This window comes from Eretmochelys imbricata, chromosome 23, assembly GCF_965152235.1.
Source record: "Eretmochelys imbricata isolate rEreImb1 chromosome 23, rEreImb1.hap1, whole genome shotgun sequence".
In the NCBI taxonomy this organism is placed as follows: Eukaryota; Metazoa; Chordata; order Testudines; family Cheloniidae; genus Eretmochelys; species Eretmochelys imbricata.
Genome location: NC_135594.1, coordinates 2,937,958 through 2,964,266, shown reverse-complemented (window position 1 = coordinate 2,964,266; position 26,309 = coordinate 2,937,958). Strand labels below are relative to the sequence as shown.

Here is a 26,309-nt window from a genome sequence, read left to right as displayed (position 1 = left end):
TACAAATAGAATCACATTAAGGCTGAGGAAAAAAGGGGACACAATGCAGGCACTATACATGGAAACAGCTCAAAGACAGGAACCCCAAGTTCTAATATTGGTTTTAACATCCACTCCTTTTATGGCCTGGGGCAAGTCACAGATGAAGAAATGGACAGACAGGTAATGAAGACAACACTTGCTTCAGAGGAGCATTAGGAGGATGTGTTAGTGCCTATATGGGGAGACTCACTGTATGAGAAACGAATCCTGATGCCAAACCCAAATATAAGCCAACCCTTTAAACTACACGGGCGTCTGCTTAGCTTCAGTTACTGGTTTATGGTTACCTAAATATAGATTTCCTGACACCTCTGCCTCAAGGCTGCATGTGTCTACACAACTAATATAAGATGAGCTGGAAGTTCAGTTTGCACAAGTAATAGTAAACATGGTTAACAGGATGCCATTATCCTGCAGGCAATAGCCTTAGCTCTTCAAAGAGTTGTACTGTGGCTTTTACGATTGGCTCAAGCCTTTCTTAGGAGCAGGGGAGCAATGTCATTCAACATCTAAGTCAGTGTGGCTACAAAGCTTTCAAGTAACAAAGTCATTTCATAGGAAACAGTGAGGCCATTAAGCCTTCCAAGATGAAAGGGGCCACAACTGTAGCACTTCCAGGCTCAGTAATGGCACAGGACAAAAACTGTTTATTTTTCTTATCCTGTAGCACAATCTGCTACCAGTCTGACGTGCTTTTGTAATGAGCTATGATACTAGTTTTGAAAGATATTTATCATCAATCTGCAATCAACAGAAATTCACCACATCAGTTTCTCTAAACAGGAATTCCCTGCTCAATCACTTTGGCACACCCAGAACCCCAAAGGTCTGCTTTCTTCAAGATTAGCATTTTCTTACTACACTATTCAAAGTTTAGCATTCACTTTGTTACATTCCCCTCATTCAGGCAGAAGGTAACCTTTACTTTCAAAAACAGCACCAGCTCTTTTCATTTAGCTTAATGGGCACACTGGCTTTGATGTGTAGTTAATGTTAAACTTAACATTGTCACAACATGTAGCCAAAAAACAGTTAATAGGGTTGTTTTGTTTTGAGGAGGAGAACAAGTGTGTGTTAGAACATGTTAATGAATATATTTTAAATCTCTAATGTAGACAAAGCAGCGTCTGCTTTAACGTGTACAAAGATGAATGAATTCAAGCCAACTTGACCAGCTCATCACATGTTAAACATGCTGCCTTGCATACACTCGATTTTTACAAAGTGTTATGTGTTACGGTACCTTTAAATTCTAATCTAATCTAATGAATTAAATTAAGTTTAAAATTAAAGGGCCAGACTCAATCACTATATCACTGCTGTAAATCAAAGTTACAAGCTTCCAGCTACAATGGGATTCAACCAAAGTTTGCCAGATGGGTTTAAAACCCAATTCAGGCTAATCTGATTTGGACATTTGGCCTACGTGATTGGATGGGGCCCAACTGTGCATAAAATGAGTTTTAGAAGCTCCACTGTAGACAGGGACCAAAATGTTTAAACCCAAAATCTTTTCTAACCATAGCAGAAAAGTAGCAACACAGAGAATAAGGTGCTGCAACTTCCATGAAGTTTGGAGAAAACTTCTATTCAAAGTTAAGTCATCTTCATGAATGTTCTAGCAGCAATAGAATCTGTACAACATCACAAAGTGAATCTGCTGAGTTGTCCACTGGGGAACAACAACACCACGCACGATGACTCCACAAGTTACATGGTTAAATAGTGCAGTTCCAATTTGTTTCGCTCCTCTTGCTCACCACCATACAATTTCTAGGGAGAAAGCTTCATAACATGTTGAACTAGCCACTGGCATCACAATACTAGGTCCGGTCCTCACTTAAAAATTAGTAAACAAGACAGTTTGCAAGCAGACGACATTTTATATAACTTCAGTCTCACTGACGGCAGTGGAGTGTGAGAAGTCAGCTGTATGTGCTTTATGTAAAGAGTGAAGACCTTTAATAGAAATGCTTGGCTGAGAACTAAGGCTTTAGCCACTTTCATATGCATACTGTAATACATATGATAGCAATATGAATTCCAGCCCTCATGCTGTGAGGAGTGCCAGACAGATAAACCACTGAGAAACAGAAGCCACGAGCATGTTCATCAATGTATTTATTACTGCTTCAGGTTTTTTTCAAGTCCTAAAACCAACAAAACCAGGACAACACCTCAGCAGAGGTTGAGGATCTAGGAAAGTACTTTCTATTCAGACATTAATAATTCAATTTCTTGTTCTTGCTTGTCTGAAGAGGAGTGTAGTTAGGAACACCCAGAAGGCGGTACCGGTCACTAAACCTATGTAGTGAGAAAACACTAATTTTCCCTGTCAGGATTTCAACAGAGATCCACATATACAAATATGCTCCTTCACAGTTTTGGGGTGTAGCTGGGCATTTAGGGTTAGGAGTTCTGTCACTAAGGAATAAAGGTTTCATTAGCTACCCAAATGTAAACATGGTTCAAGACACCATTGATCGCTTTACAAACCAACTCTTCCTCCACAAACAGCAGCAAACTGGGCAAGTATTTGGAATTTGGTAGAGTTCATAAAGGTGTGAACTAGCCAGTAACCATTAAAATAACTTGAAAACATCAACCAATCTCAACGTAACTATACGTTTCTGCCAGTTGCAACAATATTTAAATTACCAATATTGAAGATGGCCAGACACTACTGAGCATGCACAATAACAAGATGAGTAAGATTTAATAATATATCTAAATTCACAGAGGAGCAGTTTGCGGACAAAAGAGCTGCCACACGAACGCTATGTTGTGACTACACATTACTGGAACTGCAGAGTCTACATGTGCTCCTAGAATTTCCCTCCCAGTGAGGCCCTGGAGAAGTGCTTTCCAAGCATTGTATCAAAGCTGGCTTTGTTCTGGGGGAGGAGGTGGCTATAAAATTAACAGTAGTTTGTGCAGTGTGAACGGAGTATACTAAATCATAGGTTCTCAACCTGATGAGTTACCAGGTTTCAGGGATTCATAATCGCCCTCTTTATAGCTAGATGGAAGGCGGTCCCGCAACTCTTCTGTTGTAGCTTATTCACAGTATTAAGAGGTTGAGAAACACTGGAAGCATTCCCATGGATGCTAGAAGGGCTTATAACCTAATCTGATCTAAAACATTGGTGCTACCATAAAACAAACATTGGCTGGGTTAACACAAAACAAGTCTTGGCCCCACACTGAATTGATGCAGCAGTGGCAGTTGTCTCACAGCTATTTGATTTTTGCCAAGTGACACAAGATGACATCCAAGGTGACATTTCTCTGTCAAGTGACACAAGGTGACATCCCAGGTTTAAAGCCAGAAAGAAAAGTCAGAAGACACAAAACTGGCATTATGAGTTTGGTTCTAGAGACAGTGCAAGTGACGCATGCAGAGACTCAATGTTGTCTGAATTCCAGGAAGTGCTATAAAGACAGCTGTGAAATTTAGAGACCATTCAAATATGCAGGAGATGGAAACATGGATCCATTTATAAACTGCACCTTGTGGTTTATGAGACTTCAAAGGAACCTTTTTTAAAAAATAAAAGAAGTTTGCTACCAAATTTAAAAAGTTTTAAAAGTGGGTCAAGTTGTATCGGCCTCTCACAGGTTTTCACGGTATCTCCTATGCAGTGGAATTTACTCCACCAGGCCATCCAGAGCTCTAAATTTGACCTTTGAAATAAGACATTGTTTTAGCCAAGTATTTGCCCGACAACCAATGATGTTTAGGGAAGACTTTTCATGTGGCTCCCCAACACACCATAAATTTTGCAGCATGTGCACACGTCAAAGGCCACGGATGCCAACACTGCTTTACAACAGACTTTATCCCCATTTTTCACGTGGGCAAATAGAGTCAGAAGTTAAGTGCCTTCTGATTTGGACACTTGGCCTACGTGATTGGATGGGGCCCAACTGTCAACTGACATGGTTTTCAATGTAAATTGTGGATACTAGCTAGCTTTCATTAAGAGTCAAACCATAAGATACTTACCACCCAAAGTCATAGAGGGACTCAGAAGACGGATTAGCTCTCAAGAGTTCTTGGCTTCTAGTCTTGGATTCTGATCATGCCGCTTGCTTGTAAAATCTAGTGATTTGGATCAGGTCTGTAGGCATACTAACAACTGTTAGACACTACTCTTGGCATAAAATGTAGACAGAGCTGATATGCAGATGGAAAGCCATCATTTTCCATGTATTTTGTTTAGAGGGAATTTGAATTTGTTTAGCTATTGATTGTACGCACAGCAAGTTGCATCAGTTTTGCTTATTTTATGTGGACACAAGACATGAATAGTTTTTTTTCATATTTTTGTAACCTTCCTTTTAAGTCAAGTGTGTATGAGAGCAGACTTTATGCTGACTTCTTGAAGACAGAAGAATTCATGCAAACTAAGATCCATTTATATACTTAAAGGCTAACCCTGTCTACACTGAGAAACTAACCAACTGAACTACAGCAGAATAATTATACTGTTACAGCGATACCATACAACTCCCTAATAAATTACTTCTACATAAAAAAAAACTTTTATTCCAAAACAGTGTCCACATGGGAAATTCTACAGTGGTACAGGTCTGCTGATCAATTTCCTGACAAGCCCTTACAAGCTTTGGGAAGCAGATGGGAAATTGTGGGATAAGCAGGCTCTGATGAACGTTGTCATATGGGTGTTCTTCCAGAGTGGATCCTATGAAAAATGCAAATGTATAACCCTGCTTTACCAGTATTTCATCTGTTTCCACATCATCTCTACCCAACTGAGCAAACCACCCTTTTAGCTGAAACATTTAACCTAATCATTATACCTAAAGTTCGGTCAAGTAATAGTAAGAGTGCAAGTAAACAGTCACCTAAGGCGAAGTCAAACTGGTTGGCCACGCTGAACTCACTGAGGCAGGATGACCACCATGCTGTATTTGAGACAGTTCCTGCTTTGAGAAGTGCCAAGATCTGTCTGGTATGAAAGTGCCACCAATTTGTAGTCTGTCAAACACAGGGTGAGCTGTTAAGAACATCCTCAACCTTCTTACTACATCTGTAGTTCAGGCACAAAATGACATCCCCCCCACCATGCCTGTATGCCCCATTCTACCACCCTGGCAGGAAATGGACATTTATAAGAATTTTGCTTCAAACTTCCATTCTTGTGAAATTTTCAACAGGCAGCGCCTAGAGGTAGAGAAGATTCTACACAAGCGTGCTGTGGTTATTGTAGGGTTCCAGCCAATACCAGAGCATATGTGGAAGAGGGGCAGTGACAGTACCTCACCCACATTCCCTCCCAAAACTGTATCCCTCTTTTGTATTAGTTTATTGATCTCTCTTCAGAATCTCACCTCCTCACGGGTCTCACTTCATCGATATCTGCTAATGTTTTGTCTGTGCTTTTCCTTCAACCAACTCGTTCCAAAAACTGAACACCTTGTGGGAAATTTTCAAAGGCACAAAGGGCAACTGGGTGGACAGGGTGAAAGCCAATGGGAGTTGGACACAACTCATTTGTGCCTTTGAAAACCCTTCCCCAGATACCAATGGAACCATCTGACAATATCTAAAGTCTGACACCTCCCAAACAGTTTTTTTGCACTTACAGCAAGCAAGACTTCTCTAAAGTATTAGCTCTTAAACTGGCCTGTGGTCATTAGAACAGGGACACTGGCAACGTAGTAGGGATGCGTTCCATTGAAAGGTCTCTTAAAGTGGTCCATGGAATGAAGAGTTGGAGAACCAATGCTCTGGAACAGCAGAAGACCTGTCTAGGCACCTATACCACATTCACTGTAGTATTCAAGTGCCAGTTGACTTCATGACATTATCGATTACGGAATTTTTAAAGACTCAGTGTAAAGGCAGCTCGTTGTGGGGTCAGAACACTGTCAACAGGTTTTTAATCCACGACAGACTACTAGTTTGACCACTAAGTCTTATCAAGTGCGACAACGTTTCAAATACCTTTGGATTCCAGTTCAGCTGCTGGCCTTCCAGTCGGGCAGAAGCCATGATTTCTGTGCTTCAAGATCTCTCCATTTGGGAGATATCAGGAGGGGATAAAGAGGATTTTCCATGTAGTCTGATTATAGATCAGAAACCCACCCAATGCAGTAAGGAGTGCAAGTGACATAATTAGGAATCAGTGATGATTTGAGGGGATGGGTTACCAGTTCACGAGACAATTGAAGATTATTATTAATGGAAGGTTAATCACTTTGGCTAACGGTAAAACTGGATTACCAAACAGGCTTAACAAACCCTGTAGCCAAGCTCTTGGTCTAACATACTAGTGCTACAGCTGCTGCTTCAAAAAATTAACCTCCTCCCCTTTGGCAGGGTCACCGACATCATCTTTAACAAACTTCCTGTGCAAGCTCTTAAGACAGGAAACGGCTCCTGTGCTTCAAGTTATCAGCCTGTTCGTAGATGTCTCAGCAATATTCAGAGGCCTTAAAATAAGAGTAAGTCATTTTTCAACATATTCTTAATTGCACAGCTGAAAAATCAAGTTACACATTACCTCACTCTTCACTGATAATTAGCAATTAATTTACATAACTGTCCCACCAAGGCAATTACAAGACATGGCCTTCCAGATAAACAGGTAGCTGAGAGAGAGAGAGAGAAACACTACTTGGATAATGAGATTAATTTAGGGCATCAGCTTCATGCTATTGGGCATCACAGTCTTCTTACAACTTTGCAACCAATTGGAAAATGCACACTCAATGTACTAACTTCTGCAAGTTGGCTTAAGAGGAACTAGACTCCTGAGAACTGTTATCCTCATGTTTGAGGAAGGAGGATCTTGTGACTAAAGCATAGGATGGGGAGTCAGGAGACCCAAGGTTTATCTCAGGTTGTAGAGAAAGTGATGTTTAGTAGTTAGAACAGTAGCCTAGGAAGAGAACAATGGTTTCTACTTGCAACTCTACTACTGACTTACCGAGTGATGTTGGTCAGGTCTTTCTCCTCTTTACCTCGCACTTCCGATCTGCAATACCACCTCAGAGGGTGTTGTGAAGATTACCTAATGTTTGTAAAGTGCTTTCAGGCCTTTGGATGAAAGGTGCTATAGAAGTTGTGTATTACACTGGCTTGATTAGAATCAGATGAAGTGTGTGTGACCATTTCCCTATGCTTTAGCTCCAGTGTTGACAACAAGCTTTAATGCTCACCTAGGCAAAGGAAACAGGCAAAATTATTAGAAGTGTTGTGATTTGTGGATTTCCAGTTGTGATTGATGTTGCCTTCCTTGAACTTATGTTAATGAACAGTCCCTTTCAAGCTCTTCGCCCCTTGTTAGCAAGTATGCAAATTAGTACTCAACACATTTAGCCAGCCTTGGGCTTTCAATACAGTGTATAAAAGAAACTGAAGTAGCAGCCAGTTTTAGAGACTATGGCTCTGTTAATTCTGATTTAAGCAGTTTAGTGTCAGCTGGGTATTGCTGCCCAAAGCCACCAGAAGTTGGTTAGTAATTTCCTGGGGCAGTTAATGGATGCTTCACATACTGGTCTGAGTCACTTGTTTCGGTAAGATTCTCCTAATTTGCTGCCACACAGAAAAACTAGGAAGAAGCGCGGCCAGGGAGATTCTCATCATTCTTTTGCCTTATTAGGCTGTTCATCTGATTTTGTTTGGTGAGACTGAAGCTAACTTGGAGGAGGAATGACAGCAGGAAGTGGCCTTTGGGGAAGCGAGGGGAGTGGGACGGATGGTGTCTAGGACAAGCAGCACCTAAATAAACGCTGCTGCTGGTTTCCTGCCACACTTCTCAGAATGACTTCAATCTTTCATCTTTATAACAAATCCTTGCGATAGCTCGGATCAGGTTCACCTACCTGTAGGTTGTACGATTGTCTGAGCATAGTATTTTCAATTCTGATAGTTTAGGTAACCTGCCTACTTGAACAAAACCAATTCTCCCTATGCAGGGAAAAAACAGTTCAGAACAGTTTGAGGCAGCCATAAGCCAGCCTGATCGCAAGATATTGGATTGAGATACGAATGATTTTACATTTTTCTCTTCCAATCTGTTTTTGAGAGCCCACAGTGGTTATGTAGTAAATTTGATAGACAAACCTAACCTCTCATACAAGCTGCAGAAGCTTTAACAGAAAGCTTAAAAGCTTTTGCATTGCTGAATAACCATTTCAGACAAATCATCCAAACCTAAGAATGAAACAGTCATTCAAGGGGTGCCTTAGTAAAGAGTAACTTTCAAGTTACTGGAAAATGGCACAATTATGTCACATGTAGAGCTAATGTCAAGTCTCACAGACAGCCCCCCAACCTGAAGCAAATACTCACCAGCAACCACATACCACACAACAAAAACACTAACCCAGGAACCTATCCTTGCAACAAAGCCTGATGCCAACTCTGCCCACATATTTATTCAAGTGACACCATCATAGGACCTAATCACATTAGCCACGCCATCAGGGGCTCATTCACCTGCACATCTATCAATGTGATATATGCCACCATGTGCCAGCAATGCCCATCTGCCATGTACATTGGCCAAACCGGACAGTCTCTACGCAAAAGAATAAATGGACACAAATCTCACATCAGGAGTCATAACATTCAAAAACCGGTAGGAGAACACTTCAACCACCCTGGCCACTCAGTAAAAGATCTAAGAGTGGCAATTTTGCAACAGAAAAGCTTCAAAAACAGACTTGAGAAACTGCTGAACTTGAATTAATATGCAAACTAGATACCAATAACTTGGGTTTGAACAGACACTGGGAGTGGCTGGGTCATTACACATATTGAATCTATTTCCTTAAATTAAGTATCCTCACACCTTGTCAACTGTCTAAATGGGCCATCTTGATTATCACTACCAAAGTTTTTTTTTTCCTGCTGATAATAGCGCAACTAATTAGCCTCACAGTTTGTATGGTAACTTCCAACTTATATGTATATATCTATATGTTCCATTCTATGCATCCGATGAAGTGGGCTGCAGCCCACAAAAGCTTATGCTCTAATAAATTTGTTCATCTCTAAGGTGCCACAAGTACTCCTGTTCTTTTCACACTTAGCTGGGAAGAAGGAATTAAGCCATGTAGTATCTGGATTGATGAGGATTTTAAAATAGTGAAGCTGTATTATTTGATCAGGCTGAGTTTGGAGAACTCAAGGGTAGAACAAGAAACCAGCTTAGTTTGCAGCTAGGGAGATTCTGGTTAGATATTAAGAATATATCCTTAAAGTTAAAGGTTGTTGAATACTGAAGAGATTACCTAAGGAAGTTGTAAAAAGAAAAGGAGTACTTGTGGTACCTTAGAGACTAACAAATTTATTTGAGCATAAGCTTTCGTGAGCTACAACTCACTTGTCATTGGTAGTGGTAGTTAAGGACTTGTCAAGCATACACCTGTCAGGGATGGTCTAGGTATGCCTAATCCAGTCTCTGCACAGGGGATAGACTAGATGACCTCTTGAGGTCCCTTCCAGCCCTACATTTCTAAGATTCTATGAGGATCAGTCAATTAGGCAGTCGGGCTATTCCATTAGCAAGGACGCTTTACCATAAATATACAGGATCTACTAAAGGCTGTGTGGCGTAAGTGACATGGGCTAGGGCTGAGGCAGGCTGATGTTTTCAGAGACTTCCCTATGAGCCTATATCCTACCTCTTCAAGGTTTTTGTAACCACTTCCCCTCTCTACAGTTGATACACATTTTTATGCACAGCCTGACTGCATCTGCAGTCACCTGGTCGTGGCCATTTGCTTTTCTTCCTCACAAGAAGAATCTCTGCAATGTCTTTAGCCTAGGAAGCTTGAATCCACAGGCACTTGTGAGCTCAGACATGCCACGTGGGTAGCACTCAGTGCTGCTGGCCAAGTCACTTAGCAAGTTTATTCTTGTATTTAGCTTTTAAGTGGCACTCATTACAATGTTGCAGATTCCACTTCCCTAGCCTATCAATCAGTAGAGATGTAGCGAAGAAGAGATACACAATTAGGTGTTTGAGAGCAAAGTCTTTGGAGGCAAAAGGGCTGAGATTTAACTTACAGGTTCTCAACTTAATCCTTACAGGTTTAATACTGCTCTTTAAAAATTAAAATATGAATATTTAAAGGGAAAGATTTTACAAGATCCATGAAGGCTGGGGAAAGCACATTCAGTCATGTTTCTTCTGGCTAAATGCCTAGGCATCCATTATTGCAAGGCAGCAGTGGATTTTGGTATTGTATGCTATTGCAATGGGTATGCTTTTCATCCAAGGAAGCAGCAATACAAAACATATGAAGCCACCACTGAAGATGACTCATACTATAGTCTAATAGATATACTATGTACTGTATATTCCAGTTAGGGATGAACGGATGTCTGAACAGACACACCTCTTTCAAACCTTGGTATGCTTGCTGTGTCATTTGATGACTTAATTACCAGTTAGAGGCATAGAAGCAGACTTTCAGAGCTGTAAAAAGTTTATTTTTGTGCTTCCAAATTCTCAGCATGTCCAATCTTCCTCAAGATGTTTTTTCCAGTGTCAGATTTCTAGATCTAAATATAAGTTTGCTCCATTTACGTCATGGGAAATTAAGGTAATTTTCTCCCCTCCCCCAAAAAGCCAGAAGTGTTAAAATCAATATAAAACAGCAATTTACGCCTTAGCAATCTTGGGTTCTGAAAAAAAAAAAAAAACTACATCCAGATTTACGCTACAAAGCACTAGGGAAAGATCGCTTTGAATTAAACATCCGGCTATGAAAGATTTAGTAGAATAGGCTTTAGACTATTGGAGTTTTCCCCGGAAAGCATGGGATTGACAATATATTAGCAATTTACTAATTCACACTGTTGGTGAATTTTGCAAATTATCATAAGTGAATACCACAAGATACACTGTTCACTATTTTGACCCATTCACACTGCTTATCTTACCTGGCAATATATTAGTAAATGTTTTAGTACACTCAGTAAAAAATGAAGCATCAGTAATCCAAGACCTGGCTGAGCAGAGAATAGAATCTAGATCTGATCATGCTCTTGTGGCAAAAGCACAATTATAATAGCTTCCGATTGGTATCAAGTCGATTTGATTGAAACAGATATGTATATAATCCTGACCCAAATGAGTCAGTGAAGCGTATTTGTATTATAAAAACCCCCAAAGTCATACTCAAGATGAGTCCCAACAACTTCATGCAGGATTCTTCTAATCCCATTTATTACTGTTTGGTTCTCCCATGGAGAAAGTTACTCCAGACTTAACCAAGGTCTTCAACACCTAAGCCTTGCAACCAATTTTACATCACTTAGGCTGGCATACCATTCCATTCCATGTACTTTTACTCAAATCTTTTTCCCCCTTTCCTAGCTCCTGTTCTTATTTCTTCTCTGGTTTTATTTTATTGTGAATTTTGTTGCTCACTATTGCTCTGGTGTACTGGACAGTCAATAAAAGTAGGATTTTTAAAGAAAATTTTTGTGACGGTCTCAAGACTTTTCAGCTGAGACCTCATGAGACCCATTCTGATTACTTTTGCTTGAACAGTAGGTCAAAGTTTCAGAGTAACAGTCGTGTTAGTCTGTACTTGCAAAAAGAAAAGGAGTACTTGTGGCACCTTAGAGACTAACCAATTTATTTGAGCATAAGCTTTCGTGAGCTACAGCTAGCTCACGAAAGCTTATGCTCAAATAAATTGGTTAGTCTCTAAAGGTGCCACAAGTACTCCTTTTCTTTTTTAGGTCAAAGTTATCCTTCAGGGAATTTTAGAAGTAATTCCTCTATAAGTGAGACTGCTATTAAAGCTGAACTACAGGACTAGATGTACTAATAAGCAAGTTTAGATTCAGTTCCCACAAGGGGAGACGTAGGCTGATCGGTCACTTGATTTGCTAGCAGTTGTTTTCTTCCCCAATTCAATGGTAAGATTTTGTTTCTTCCATTGCAACAAACTATTGAATACCAGCTAACATTGCAGAAGATGAGAACCTTCATCAAAACAAAAGAGACTCTCAGCTCTGGGAGTATTCAAACCTGATCCTTCTAAAAAGTTGTTCTACCTGTCCTGTAAACAGACGCTGCTCTTAAAGTTTGTTGCTGTTGCTATCATGTCCTTACATGGTAAAGAGGCTCAGACCGGTGACAAAGTCAAAGGAAGGAGACAAATTTATGACTCTTCTGGGATATAGACACAAAGAATTCAGATTCATTTGTACAGTGACCAGCATACATCAGTTTCTCCAATAACTTGCTCAGCAATGCAGTGGGATAATGTTTAATTAATCACTGTGAAACTTGTAATTTCAGGTTTGCTATGCACCTTGACCATGACAAGTGGCCCATCCCAGTCATCTTGACAGAACGTGGTACCACATTTCTGCAAACAAACTCCACTTATAAGGAAAGGAAACCAAGAAAAACAGATGGAGATTAAGACTTTCAAGTAAGATGATCATGTGCAGGAATTCACTCCCGAATTGACTGAAGTTTTGTTTATATAAGTAACTGACACCACAGCTCACTATTATGCGCACCAGACTGTCATTCTAACAGAGATCATTTGAGAGTTACAGGATTTTGCATCCTTCGCAAGACCTTGAAGAATTAGAAAAGTTACTGAACAGGAGAAAATGAAAACCTTTTATCATTTAAAAGGGCAAGGCTGGAAGCATTCTGCCCCACAATTAGTTTGCAATAAGCCACCTACCATAGAAGTTTACTGCTGTATTGCTACAAGGGGTATCTATGACTCCAAGAAAGATTTCCATTCAGCAACCCCTTCACTCAAGTCCTCTCATTCAGAAGAAGTCTTAAAATCGGGGGAGTTTTATACTATATTTAAATCCCAACTTCAGCCACAAAAACATTAAGAGCCTGCAAGTTCACACGGGTGCATTACCAGGCTTGAAAGCCTTAGACTTTATGTCAGTATAATAGCATCACTCAGGAGTGTGGAAAAGTCCACACCCCTGAGCAACACAGTTATACTGACCTAGCTCCCAGCGTAGACCATGCTATGCGAACAAGAGGACTTCTCCCATTGACATAGCTACTGCCTCTCAGGGAGATGAATTACCTACCCTGATGGGAGAAGCCATCAGCATAGGTAGTGTCTTTGTTTCAGCCTTTTAAGCATAGACAAGTCCTTAGCCATCTCAGTAAGTGCTCTCTGAAGTGACCAGACAGCTCATATGAACACCTATTTTCAATTCAACGGCCTTCTATTTTTTGTATTATGGTAGCAACCTAGAGGTCAGGGTCACACTCCTAGACAGATGCTTTACAAAGACAGCCTTTTGTTGTTTTATTTTTTTACCCCAATGTAGGCAGAACTTGGAGAAAACTCACTAAGATTATAGTTAAAAATTTTCAAGGCTATCTAGAGAGAATCTGGATGCCTGATTATTCCATAAGCAGCTTTGAAAGTCTCTGCCTACAATTTCATAACCCTTTCCCATCCTCTGTCACAAAAAGCATGTGACAAGTTTCAAGTTAATGATACTAATGCAACATGAACTTTGTATCTGTTTTATATCTTCCTGTTGCTGGACAACTAACTACCAGAACAGCTACTTATTGCATCTTTTAAATAAAGTATTCGATTTAACTCTTTGCATCTAAAACAGAGTACTAGTATACACCTCTATGCTCCTTCCTAGTTCAATACTAACTGAATATTTTTATTCTCTAAACAAAAAGAGAAACGCTCACTGAGTGAAATTTTTCTGACTCTAAGAAAAAAGTGAATTAGGTTGACAGACTGTATTTAAGTTATACTGCTCCCACTTTTCCTCCCGACCGAAAGGGATCTTACAACTCTCTTCACCCCTGACTGTCAAGAGATTAGATCCCAAGTGCAGCTGTCAGAAATGGCCATCTTGTTTACTTGGCTACATCTTCAGCAAAGGCTCAAGAACGCCTGTGTAAAAAGTTGCATGCATTCAAAGTCTAATTTGACATTTGTTTGTGCAGGAAATGTATTTCTGCCAGTAGAGAGAAAAGCTTTCAGCTGAGGGTATGTTGACACTACTGAGAGACTAAGCCACCCACCTCTCTGAACTATGGTAGGTAGCTGACAGAAGTATTCTTCCATCAACATAGTTGCGTCTACACTGGAGATTACGGCAGCATAGCTATGGCAATTAGGGATGCGGATTTTTCCACACTCCAACCAATGTAGCTATGTCAACCTAGTATAGACCAGCCCTAACTTGCCTCCATAAATCTAACACAGCACAAGTCCTTGTTGAGAGAAGTTTATTATGTTCTAATCTGTTACACTTGTACATGCCTATTGAAGACAATAAGGTTACACAGGTGTCAACCGTCTGATTTGGCCTGCAGAATCTTTACTACATCCAGAGGGAAGAATCCAGCTTGACTCACAGATCCCTGTTAGCAGGGCAGGAAATTAGAAAATGCTTTTTACTTGTGAACAAAACACATTTGATTTGGAAACATTGTGACAAACATGGAACTCCATCAGGCCATTTTCAGCCTTTTCAGACTTAAGCCATGCTCTAAACTATGAACTTTCCCGCCCCCAGAAACCACACATGCAGATGGTATTTGGTAAATCATGTCTTACAGCAAGGCCTATAATGCAAACTGAGCAAGACTGAGGCATTTCTTTTAACACTGGCATTACAATAAGAAGCATGTGTTCCCACTGTAGCTCTGAAGTGAGGCAAAAGGAATTTGAGCCAAGTGGGAATCAGATAGCCTTGTTATTAGTCCTGGTATACAGACAGGTGCCATGTGGAGTAAAATGCCATTAGCTTTCTGCTAGGTATGTTGCCATACCACAAAGCATTTGGCAGATCATCCAACATAATAAAGCTAGCTATTAAACCCAACACTTGCCAACTCCTCCAATAAAGTAGATGCCTCATGGGTGGTGGTATAATTAAGCTGTTGCCTTGTTTAATATTCTGCAATCCTCTCTTATGCATTTAGAAAGTAAGCCATTATACAGTTTAAGTATTTCTTACAGCTAACTATGAACCGCTGTTATGCCCTGAGAAGAGTACTCCTAGTGAAACCTTTTACGTCTTGTGTACCCTCTCGGGCACCGATACCACAGTTGACGGTTACATCACACCACCATTTGAATGGATCACTACTATTACACTTGGTCAGCAATAGGTATGGGACACAGACTCAAAGCAAAAATGCAGTCATTGTAAGAGCACGATTCTTCAAGATTGAATTTCAGCATTCTTTCATAAGATTTTGTCATGATGATTGCAAATATAACTGCTATTATGTGTCCAGCATACCTTTGACACGAGGACCTGTTTTACTGGTGACAGATGAAGATATGTGAAGACAGTACAATGAGGATTATCCACTATTTAAAACAGGCAGTGGGTAACTTCTTCCAGAGAGGATAGTTCAAAGGTCAACCCTCCGTGTATTAAGTTTTCCTATGGCCTGATTCTTTGAGGTGCTGAGCACCCCTAGATCCCAAAGCCAATGGGAGCTGAGGGAGCTCAACAAACTGGAAGATTTTCCATCACCCAGAACTCTTTTTAGCTGAATGTTTTTAGAGAAAGATTGAGAATCTTTAACTAGCTGAACAAGTAGCTACTCCTACATCATATTCATAGTGTCATAAAACCATTATGAAAAGATATGGTGAGGCAAGGAGGAGAAGAAAGAAATCCCTGCTATTCTATGATTGCTAATGGATAAGGGAGTTTACAATCTCTTCATTCTTTATGTAAGTCCTAGGTTCTCTGTCTGGAGTACAGCTTTTGTTTATTTCAATTTAATCCTCTCTTCAGAAGTTATGCATATGCACTTGTTTCAATCTGGCAAATGCCCTATCAATGCAGAGTGAGAAGGCACAGTTAGGTAAGGTAGTTACTAACAGTAATCCTTCACAAACATTCTCCCGTACACAGCACAGCATCATACTGTAGACTAAACGTGTTGTCTGTAACTTGGCATCTAAATCGAGACAATACAAAAATGTAACCACCTTCAGAATCAGTGGGATGTTTACGTTCTGGATTTGGTCCAAAGGAAGTTTAAATCATGGTTACAAGATAACCTAAAAAAGACTGAATCATTAGCATGACCTTCAAACCAGCTCAAGGACGCAGGTAGCTTTTGTACAAAAATGGTATGTCTCCAAGCCTAAGACCTTGGAAGCTAAATCCAATGTTACACAATTTGGATTTACACTCCAAGCTTGTGGAAGAACAAGAAAACCAAGTAAACTTGTAAAACAAGCCTCAGTGTTTTCCAACTTTGCTTTCCTGCGCAGCAAAGGAGATGGCTTCCACTGACTCACTCAAAGATACCATCTTCTTGTGAAAATGGTGATCTCTCCAGCATCAACACAACAGGAAATAAGTGTGCAGAACATATGGCTAGGATATACATTTCCATTAAGGCGGAATACTGGCACTCATTTGCTTTTTGTTTGCTAGTGTTTGGAAAACGACGTAGAGGATGCAGACAGATTCTGCCCTGCTGTTAATGTCACATAGCTGAGATTCCATCACAGAAACCCCAGAGACTGGACACATACCAGCAGTAAAACCGCAACTGTTTGGATGGCTTGTGTATGCACACAGATATACACCTATTCAATACCAGTGAAATGGTCTTATGTAGTCTTTTGCTGAACTGTAACATCCCTTGCCCTTTCACTACAGGAGTCAGTATTCATACTGAGCAATGCATTAATCCACTGTAAACCCTCTAACAGGACAGTTTTATTTCTACAGCATGCTGAAGTGTTTAAATGTCAGGGACTCCCTGCGGTGTTGCAGTGTTTGCTGGAATCTAAGTAGCCCTGTGGCCTGCCACTGCTATTTCTGCTTCTCCTTCTAGTTCAGATACATGACTGAATTCAGTCTAGCATGTTACCAGTACGGTGATGTCTTCTTAAGTTTACAAGGAATTCATTAGTGCAACCCTCTCCCCCCCCAACAAAAACAGATGAGATACGTTTAAACAGTGGGGCTGCTCATTAGAAATGAGTCCAAAGCAGGGAGCTACAACACAGTGAATTTTCCGTAGCTGCTCAACAGAGCAAGAAGACATGAGGTTGCCACCTTTACTACATCCTTCACCATCCTTACAAAAAAATATCTGAGTTTAAATTTTACCTTCCCTATATATTTTTTGTATTAGAGTTTTCCCTCTCAGGACCAGAGAGCCTTGATGACTTGCATTTCACTATAACAGATACTTTTTAGTCAAAATTCTTTGCTCGGTAGATAAAACTTGCAGCTTTTTCCTCTTTCAAAGAGAAAAGTGACTTCTGAAGAGGAAAGCCTTGGCCACCAAATCCCTGTAAGTGGTTTAACTGGCAGGAAATAAACTAGAAGTCCAATGTACATCAGGTCAGCCAGGAGCTCAAAGCCATTCAATTGTTACTGATGGATCAGAAAAGACATAGGAGAAGCCTGTTACGAGCAATGAATCAACAGAAACAATGACCACTGCTCCTTAAAAGCACAGGGAGAACAGTTATCGAGCACTATTCTGTCACTCTGGACGTTGCTCAGCCTTTAGATGTTGAAGAAAGGGGAGTGGGTGGAGTAGTGAACTGCTAGATGACTTGGTTTGCTAGGATCTAGCAAATACTAGCAGGTGGACAAAGCACTCAATCCTGTGGTTATGTATAAAGTTGCCAAGCTCATCTTGTTTTCCAGTCTTCACTGTTGAATTCACTGGAGTCTTATCTACACTAGGGAATTTTACAGAAAGTTTCCCAGCAGCACCAGTGATGGCACCGGTGGGAGTTCCACTGTAGATGTGTTTAATTAATGTGGTTTTAAATCAAATGCAGACAGAACATAGGTGGTTGTTTTCACTTCAAATATAGGAAATATGAAATCTGCTGGTCAATATTGCAAGTTGGTGTTTAGTATTCAGTGATCACACACCAGTGTATGAATTTATCTGACTCAAGTTGCTAAAGCTAAAATAGTGGGGAATAAGCAGTTGAAGGAATTGAAATAATGGAACTAGATCATTCTTTTACAGTAAAGTGTAAACATCACAAGTTAAATAGGAAGTCAGAGTCTCAAGAGCAGCAGAAAAATCAGTTTACTTGCATTTTTCAAACTCAAATTTGCTACTGAATGAAACCTTGTCTATTGAAATGGAAGAGTGATGACTCATCACCCTGGAAATGAGACTTGATGACAACTGCATCAAAACATAGCCATGACAACTCATATCTCTGTTTCAAACCTTCCAGCAACTCTTCAATATCAGCTTCACATAGGAACGGTCTATATTCATCTTTGAAATCCCAAAATTGTCAAAAATCAAGTCTGTGATTATGCAGTAAAACTGAAAGGCAAAGTCTTGAACTTTGTAAGTTACAACCGTCTTTGATACTAAAAACCATCACTGTCCATGCAGCACAGAATGAGCAATTTAAAGAAATGATTGAAGCACCTCACACTGATACTACTCCAGACAAATTTGAACTCTTGGGCCCACTAACAACAGGTGTAGAAATGGCACGAAGTAAACTAACTAAAAGTATAAGGATTGATATTAATGCAAGATGGTTGAACGAACATGACCAACGAACCAATAATGGCTGAAAGCATCCTATAGAGGAAAGCGTGTTTCTGCTTCATGCTATTTATTCTGTGGCCCTCTTCAAATAAATGTGACCAAGTTGCTAAGGGGACTATCCAAGAATACAGAGAAGCGTATGCCAAAGTGATCTTTGCCTTTTGCTCAGACACCAATAAAATGAAAGTGAGTTTCTGATGTGTGGGTATTCCGGCATGCTATTGAAGCCTCACTGAGAAGTTAAAACACCTAACAGTTCTAATGCACATTGTGCAGGTGCTCTGTAAGCATTAGTCCTCACCCCACACAAGGAAGTTCGGTATTATTGCCTTTTTAAGGACAGGTAATCTGAGGCAAAGGTTTAGTGTTACCCAAGGCCACACGGTAAGCCAGTGGCAGAATCCATTCTTGGCTCCTAGTCCTGAGCTCAATCCACTAGAGCAAACTGCCTCTAATTTCTGTACAGCACTTTGAAGTAAACTGCTATACAAGTGCTAAGCATTAACGTTCAGCAGAGCTAATTTCTCTGCTTCTCTGTACAGTCAGTTGTTCCAAGCATTGTGCTGCAAGAAAAAAACCTAAAAGGACACACAGCTAAAGTATTTCAATAAGTTAGATGCTGAGTTCTCTGTTTTATGGTCTTGATGAAACCACTGGTTAAGAGACTTATTCTGTACTGATGCAGTTAAATACAGCAAAGATTTCTTTGAGAAAGAAGCAGGAATTTTGGGGAGGGTGAAGGGATTTTTTTTTTTAAACTAGATTAGCCTTTGAGCAGACTGGAATTTGAAACTGCTGCTTCTGCTCTGAAATCAGTGAACCTTGTACTTCCACTAGCATGCCAATTTAAACATAACCTGCAAGAACATTCAGCATTTCTTTACTGAGCAAACCTGGCCACCTCAAGTGAAGATCAGACAAACAGTTTTTCTTCGTGCATCTTGGTAAGTTACATTAGGTTGCTGAAATATAAGCACTGCCCAGGGACATGTTAACATTAAGACTATCCAGTGGTGTTGTAGCCATGTTGGTCCCAGAATATTAGAGAAACAAGGTGGGTAAGGGAATATATTTTACTGGAACAACTTCTGTTGGTGAGAGAGAGAAACTTTCGAGCTCACACAGAGCTCTTCTTCAAGTCACCTGAAGAAAGCCCAGAAAAAGAGTTCTGTGTAAACGCCAGCAAAAGATATTACCTCACCCACCTTGACTCTAACATTAAGACTAAGCAGTTTCATTATGATATAATGAAACACACAAATACCTAAATGCAGTCTAAATGTCTTGTTGACCACACTACACACAAATAAATATATATATATATATACACACACACACACAGAGCTGCAAACAGGACAGCGCGTGGAAGAGATAGAGCTGAAAAAGCTTATCAATTCAATCCTGCCTGCTATACATACCTTCTTCAAACCTCCACAGATTACAAGATTCAGCACCAGCTACAAGAATAAGAAGCCGACTCTCCACCAGTTCAGATGAACAGGTCAAACATTTCAGTTACCACTCCTGAATCTGACCACTTGCTAGAGATTTTCACATGCAGGAAAAGTGCATGGTTTTCAGGTTTTAAATTGGTCAATAGAAGACAATTGTAAAACATCCCTGAGAACAGGATATGAGTAAATGTAGTGAGTTTTAAGTTTTTAGCAGGTACTACGCTATTTAAGTTTCTCCACGCAGAGCTCTGCCCATGCACATAATTCAGAACTGCTGCACTCCCAGAGCCTTTTATTTTGGTCCTGACACAATCCCTTAATTTCTTCCAATTCACCTCATCCTTGATTTTCAGTGCTCTCGATTATTCTTATAATGCACCCAATCCCCACAAATCCATGCACACACACTTTATTCCTAACCTGCTATTTCATCTCAACCTTCCTAATATTCCGGTCCTGTCCCTACCCCAAACAGCTCCAGTGCACTGTGTGATAGTGGACAAGTATCCACCAAAATTAGGCTACAACACTTGTTCCACCTCCTTTTAATCAAAGATGGCACCAGATCTCCAAGCAGAAGCTCAAAGCAAAAGTAAATGTCGTTTTTCTCCAGGATTCCCTGTCCTTCCACAGCTGCCAGAAAGCTCAGCTCTCAAACACTAGCTTAACACTTGTTTGTGATTTTCCAAGCACAAACATTCCAGCTATTTTAGAAGTGCCAACTGTTTTTGTAAAAGGAAGTATTAACTACATTTTATCATCTCCTCAAAGTTTGAGTGAAGCTTGCAGCAACTCGCATTGAAATCTGGCAAAATGAGATGAGATATAGCTAAAGGGAGAAGGATTAGATACCTTTAGGCAATGCACTAAACTTTCAGAAATCAGTACAACAGCCAAAATAGCATGCAATGGCATGTATACATCAGCTGCTATGTATACATCAGCATTTTCATTCACTATAAGGTGTGAAAATGAAACATTAAACTGAACTGTTCAAATATCAAGATCACAGTGACCACTAAACTATGAAGTGTCACCTCCCCTCCCCATTTATTGGGCTTGAATCAGTCTAGATAGTTGGTTCTTGATCGTGGGTACACAAAGGTCTTCCAGAGGGTACATCAACTCGTCTAGATACTTGGCTACTTTTACAACAGGCTACATAAAAAGCACTAGTGAAGTCAGTATACACTAAAATTTCAGACAATGACTTGTTTATACTTCTCTATACAAGGAAACGTAAGTACAATATTTATATTCCAATTGATTTATTTTATAATTAAAAAATGAGAAAGTAAGCAATTTTTCTGTAAGAGTGTGCTGAGACACTTTTGTATTTTTATGTCTGATTTTGTAAGCAAGTAGTTTTTAAGTTAGGTGAAACATGGGTGTACACAAGACAAACCAGTCTCCTGAAAGGGGTACAGTAGTCTGGAAAGGTTGAGAGGCACTGGTTTAGACTGTGCTTTGACATTCCCCATCCGTCACCATTGTTCTCTTAGAACATTCTCTTAACTTGGTCCTAATTGAATTAAGCATCTAATATATATTATATACAGCCAAAATGACTTTTAAAAAAAAACAACAGCCACATTTAAGGTAAAGTCAGTCAGTTCTATGACTTCTCATCTTTTACTACATAAAACAAGCTACCGGTGCCCTGATATTGCCTATATGAACAGGGCCAAATCGCATGATCAGGGCTCTGTCATGTTATAACAATCATCCTGCTTGGTCAAGTCTCACTCTGGTTTCCCCACACCAAGGGCCTTGTCTACACTGGGCTTTTAACCACATTTGAAAACAAAGCCTGGATCTGGTTTAAACACAGTTCCAAACATGATCTGAGCTGCATAGATGGAGCCACAGTGCCTAAGGCCTGGTGTCCAGTAAAGTTTTACTTACATGCCCTACTAAACACAGTGTTATACAGGTGTAAGATTGCTTACAATAGTATGGCTTATATTGGTTCCCTGAGCTGTGAATTTCATACCTATATAAACTACATCTACAATAGGAAGATTTTGTCAGCTTAACTATGCCAGCATTATTAAAATCAAAAATTCTTTCTAGTGTAGATCTGCTCTAAGATAGCTTTCAAAAAAAAGTTTGACTGGAAAACCAACTTTTGGAGAACTGATTTGAGAGTCTGGTCCTATCCACATCAGTCAATCCATATTTGAAACCAGTTTAGCTGGAATGGTGGTTCAAAGCCCAGTATCAACAAGGCCTTGAAGGATCAATTTTTCTTATCACACAATTCTTAAAGGAATTTAGATGTATTTAAAACAATTTCCAGTTGACTGCAGAGCTGTAGCCCAATTTCGAAAAGGTGTCTCCGCTTGTTTCATATCATAGTAAAATAGTTTCAGTGAAGTGCGAAGGACAAATGGATGCAGGGGGAGAGAATATGGGACGGGCTTCATGCAGCTCTACATCATGGAAATCACACACCCTGAAACAGTGAGCATTAATAGCGTTCTCCCACAAGAACAGCAGCTAAGGTGCCACGTCACAGTGACAAAACCTTTAGCCAGGTTTTAGCCAGGTGATCTAAGTGGAACTAAGCTATTGTTCAATGCTTGAGAGAGGGCAGAACCTTTTCTTAATAGTAATGCATCAGCATGATTTAAAAGTGAGCCATTTTCACTATCCCTCAAAATATGGAAAAATCATTAGCAATGTGAGTTGGCTTTTACACACTGTTGAAACAGCCTACTGGCTATTTTTAAAATATCTTCGGTCTGATTTCAGCCTAAACTCACAAAGCTTGACAGCACAGACTTGTTACATAGTTTTGACAAACACATACTTGTTACATTTAGAATAAAATACTCCCTTTGAAAGTTTCTTCTCTTGCCAGCATGGAGTCTAAAAATTCCTCCACCTCCTTGAATTTTGTTCTGATATTCTTAGCTGTGTCTTAAATAGCATGCAATTAAGATAATTAAACAAAATAGCAGATGGCCACCTTGAATTCTCCACTGCCTGCCTAAAGAAACAAATCTGAAACAACACAAATAATCTTCAAATTATTAACCAACATGAATGCAAAATCAGCTATAGGTCAGAATGCTCAATGTATTGCTACATTTCCAGGGTTCTGGAAAAACTGGCAGAGAAAATGGCACATATTCTTCACGATCAATTGAGTCTTACAAGCAAGGTGTTGCCCTGTTGTGATGATAGGATTTTTTAAATTACCAGAGTCACCTATGACTTGGAGAGAGGAAAAAAGATGTGCCCTACCCAGCTTTGTGACACTCCCAATATAAAATCGGATGAGGTTGGGGGAGGGAGATCAGATTTATATAAGAACACAAGTGTTAATACTGCTGCAGTCCTAATAGTTCCCGGCTTCAGTTGACTGAATTCACAGCTGCAGTCATTGCAAGACAGGACCTGCTAAATTTAAGGGTGTAGTTTTGTAAAATGAGTTCTCATTCAAATATATCCTCTCATCCTGAGGAACGCAAAAGCTATATGAATTGCAAGTGTCACACACATTAAAATGTGCGCATGGTTTTAGATGCATCGGGCACAAAAAGGTGCCCAAAGCACAGAGCTCAGCCATGCGTGAATTGACGACAACTACTCCAATATACCTTGAACACTGAACAAACCAGAGAGGATTCTGATGCCATCACAGCAAGTTTAGTCCACCCAAGCAAATATTTCCAAATCACAGGCCACAGAAATGGAAGGAAGGATTCCTGCAACCCAGCAGGATTCACAGAACCACATCAGTTATTGCTAGCAGACATACAGCTGCCCTCAGGAGTGATTATAAGAGGCAGGGTAACACCCTTGGCATTTTTAAGGCTGTCCATGGTTGACCATGTGCCTATTAATGAATGTCTGTGCATTGTAGCGTTTTTGTACATGCAGCTAGAGATCACAATAGGTGCATTTTTATATATTAATATAGATAGCTGGTGCAGCAGGGGCCAGTCAATTTTTACACAAAACTATTTAGACATACAAGGAAAGCATATAGATTGGAATCTTCACCTCCATGGTCACTCCATATCTGGCTCTCTCAGCTGACCAGACAAGAGCAAGGAATGAAACTTAGCCAGTGGAGAAGATTGCTTCAAAGGGGCAGGGATGCAGTAGGGATCTATTACAGAAGCCACTAACTCCATAGGTCAACAGCTCCCAGTGGTGCTGTAGAGAGATCTCAAGGAGATTCCAGGGAAGGGGTTTGGGAAACAGGCACTTCCCTTCCAGGGGCTCTCAGCATTCCCCACCCATGGTAGATTACTCAAAGGGGAGCACCTCAAAGCAGTGACTAGGAATTTGTTCTCCACCCAACATCACATACATTTCAACCTGCCCCACCCAACCCCCATGACTCTTGCTTCCTCCTGCAACCAACACCTACTGACACCCAGGCCCACCCCACCCCCTTCCATTCTTTCCCACACATATGTTAGTCTATAAGGTCTACAGGACTCTTTGCCATTCTTTCCCACAAGCACCCAGGCTTTCCATTATATTCTGCCCGACCACCCAGGACCAAAGCCCATTTCCCCTTTATACCTCTCTAACCCCCGTCACCCTGAGCTGATGTTTCTCCAGACTAGGTTCAACAGCAGGTCCTCATCCCCTGCAGAGACCCCTTTCCTACCCCTGCCCTTCCTGAATCTCCCTCTTACTCAACACTGTTGCTTCTCCCAGGTCACAGCCCCGCAAAGTCAGCAACAAGCACCCTCCCCGCAAGACCAAGCTCTCTCTTCACCTGCCTGATGCCTCCCCAGGCAGGGTCCAGTAACAGGTCCCTAACCCCCCCCCCCCCCCACACACACACACCCTCAATCCCCTCCTAGAGACTCCCCAGTCAGGACCCACAACCCAAACTATTAAGTGCCCACTTCATGGAGCGCCCACCCCTCCCCTTGCGCTGAGGCATCTCCCAGCCTGAGTCCCAGCCTCACCCCCACAGAAACCCCCATTCCCCAGCCAAACCTGTCACTCACCACTCCCCCTTTGCCCCTAAGGCCGAGAGCCACTCCCTCCCCACCCTTCCGGGCACCCTTTCACACACTTCTTCACTTCTTCGCTCAGACCCACAGACCCTCCCTGTCTCCTCACCCCAGACACCCTCCCCTCGCCTTGCACCTCTGCTTAGCCCAGGTCTCCCTCCCCCCAGCCCCCCTCTCCCCCGAGTCACCTCAGCCCAGCCTCCCCCTTCGGCCCCCCAGCCCCGCTTTTCCCCTCAGCCCCCTCCCTTCAGCCCCAGAGCCCCCGCAACCCAGGCCACCCCCCCAGAGCAAGTCCCCCCTTCACACCCAGAGGCCCCTTCAGCCCCCAGTCTGAATCCTGCCTTCCCAGGCCTCCTCCTTTAGCCTCCCCAGAGCCCCTCACCTCAGACTCCAGACCCCGTCCCCCCTCTCCTCCTAGCCTCCCCTCCTCAGCCCCCCCAGCCCCTCTAACCCCCCAATCCCATTCCCCCAACCCCCCTCTCCCGCTAGCCCCCCCGCCACCCCAGCCCCTCACCTCCGACCCGGTCCCCCCAGTCCCCCCTCTCCCCTAGCCCCCCCTCCTCAGCCCCTCCCGACCCCAGTCCCCCCCTCCTCGGCCCCCCCAGCCCCTCCGACTCCCAACTCCAGACCCCCTGACCCCATTCCCCCAACCCCCCTCTCCCCCAGCCCCCTCAGCCCCTCACCCCCGACCCGGTCCCCCCAGTCCCTCCGACCCCCCTCCTCAGCCCCTCCCGACCCCAGTCCCCCCCAGCCCCTCACCCGCGACTCCAGACCCCCTGACCCCGTCCCTCCGACCCCCCTCTCCCCCTAGCCCCCCCAGCCCCTCATCCCCGACCCGGACCCCCAGTCCCTCCGACCCCCCTCTCCCCTAGCCCCCCCTCCTCAGCCCCTCCCGACCCCAGTCCCCCCCTCCTCGGCCCCCCCAGCCCCCCCGACTCCCAACTCCAGACCCCCTGACCCCGCCCCCCCAACCTCCCTCTCCCGCTAGCCCCGCCCCGGCCCCCCCAGCCCCTCCGACCCCAGTCCCCCCCCCTCCTCGGCCCCCCCAGCTCCCCCGACCCCAGTCCCCCCCCTCACCCCCGACCCCGCCTCACCTTGCGCTGCTGCTTCTCCCAGGCGGGGTCGAGCAGCAGGTCCCGGTCCCAGTCGTCCTCCTGCGCCATGTAGTCGTTGATGCCGCCGCCGCCGCCCGAGCTGGGCCCGTTGCCGCCGTACTGATAGGGCTGCCCCGCTGCGTGATAATCCACCATGGTCCGCGCCGCTCCCGGCCCAGCGCCCCGACCCGCCGC

The 26,309-nt window shown here is 42.2% G+C and overlaps 1 protein-coding gene across 2 annotated transcripts in view; it reads right to left on the bottom strand.

Annotated features, from left to right (window-relative positions):
• ACTN4 (actinin alpha 4) overlaps positions 1-26,309 on the bottom strand; it is a 79,409-nt gene extending 53,100 nt beyond the window's left edge. For both annotated transcript variants that reach the window (XM_077840250.1, XM_077840251.1), the window contains exon 1: positions 26,115-26,309. In XM_077840250.1, the coding sequence (XP_077696376.1) occupies positions 26,115-26,270 (156 nt within the window). In that variant the 5' untranslated portion in view covers positions 26,271-26,309. The remainder of the gene's footprint in view (positions 1-26,114) is intronic.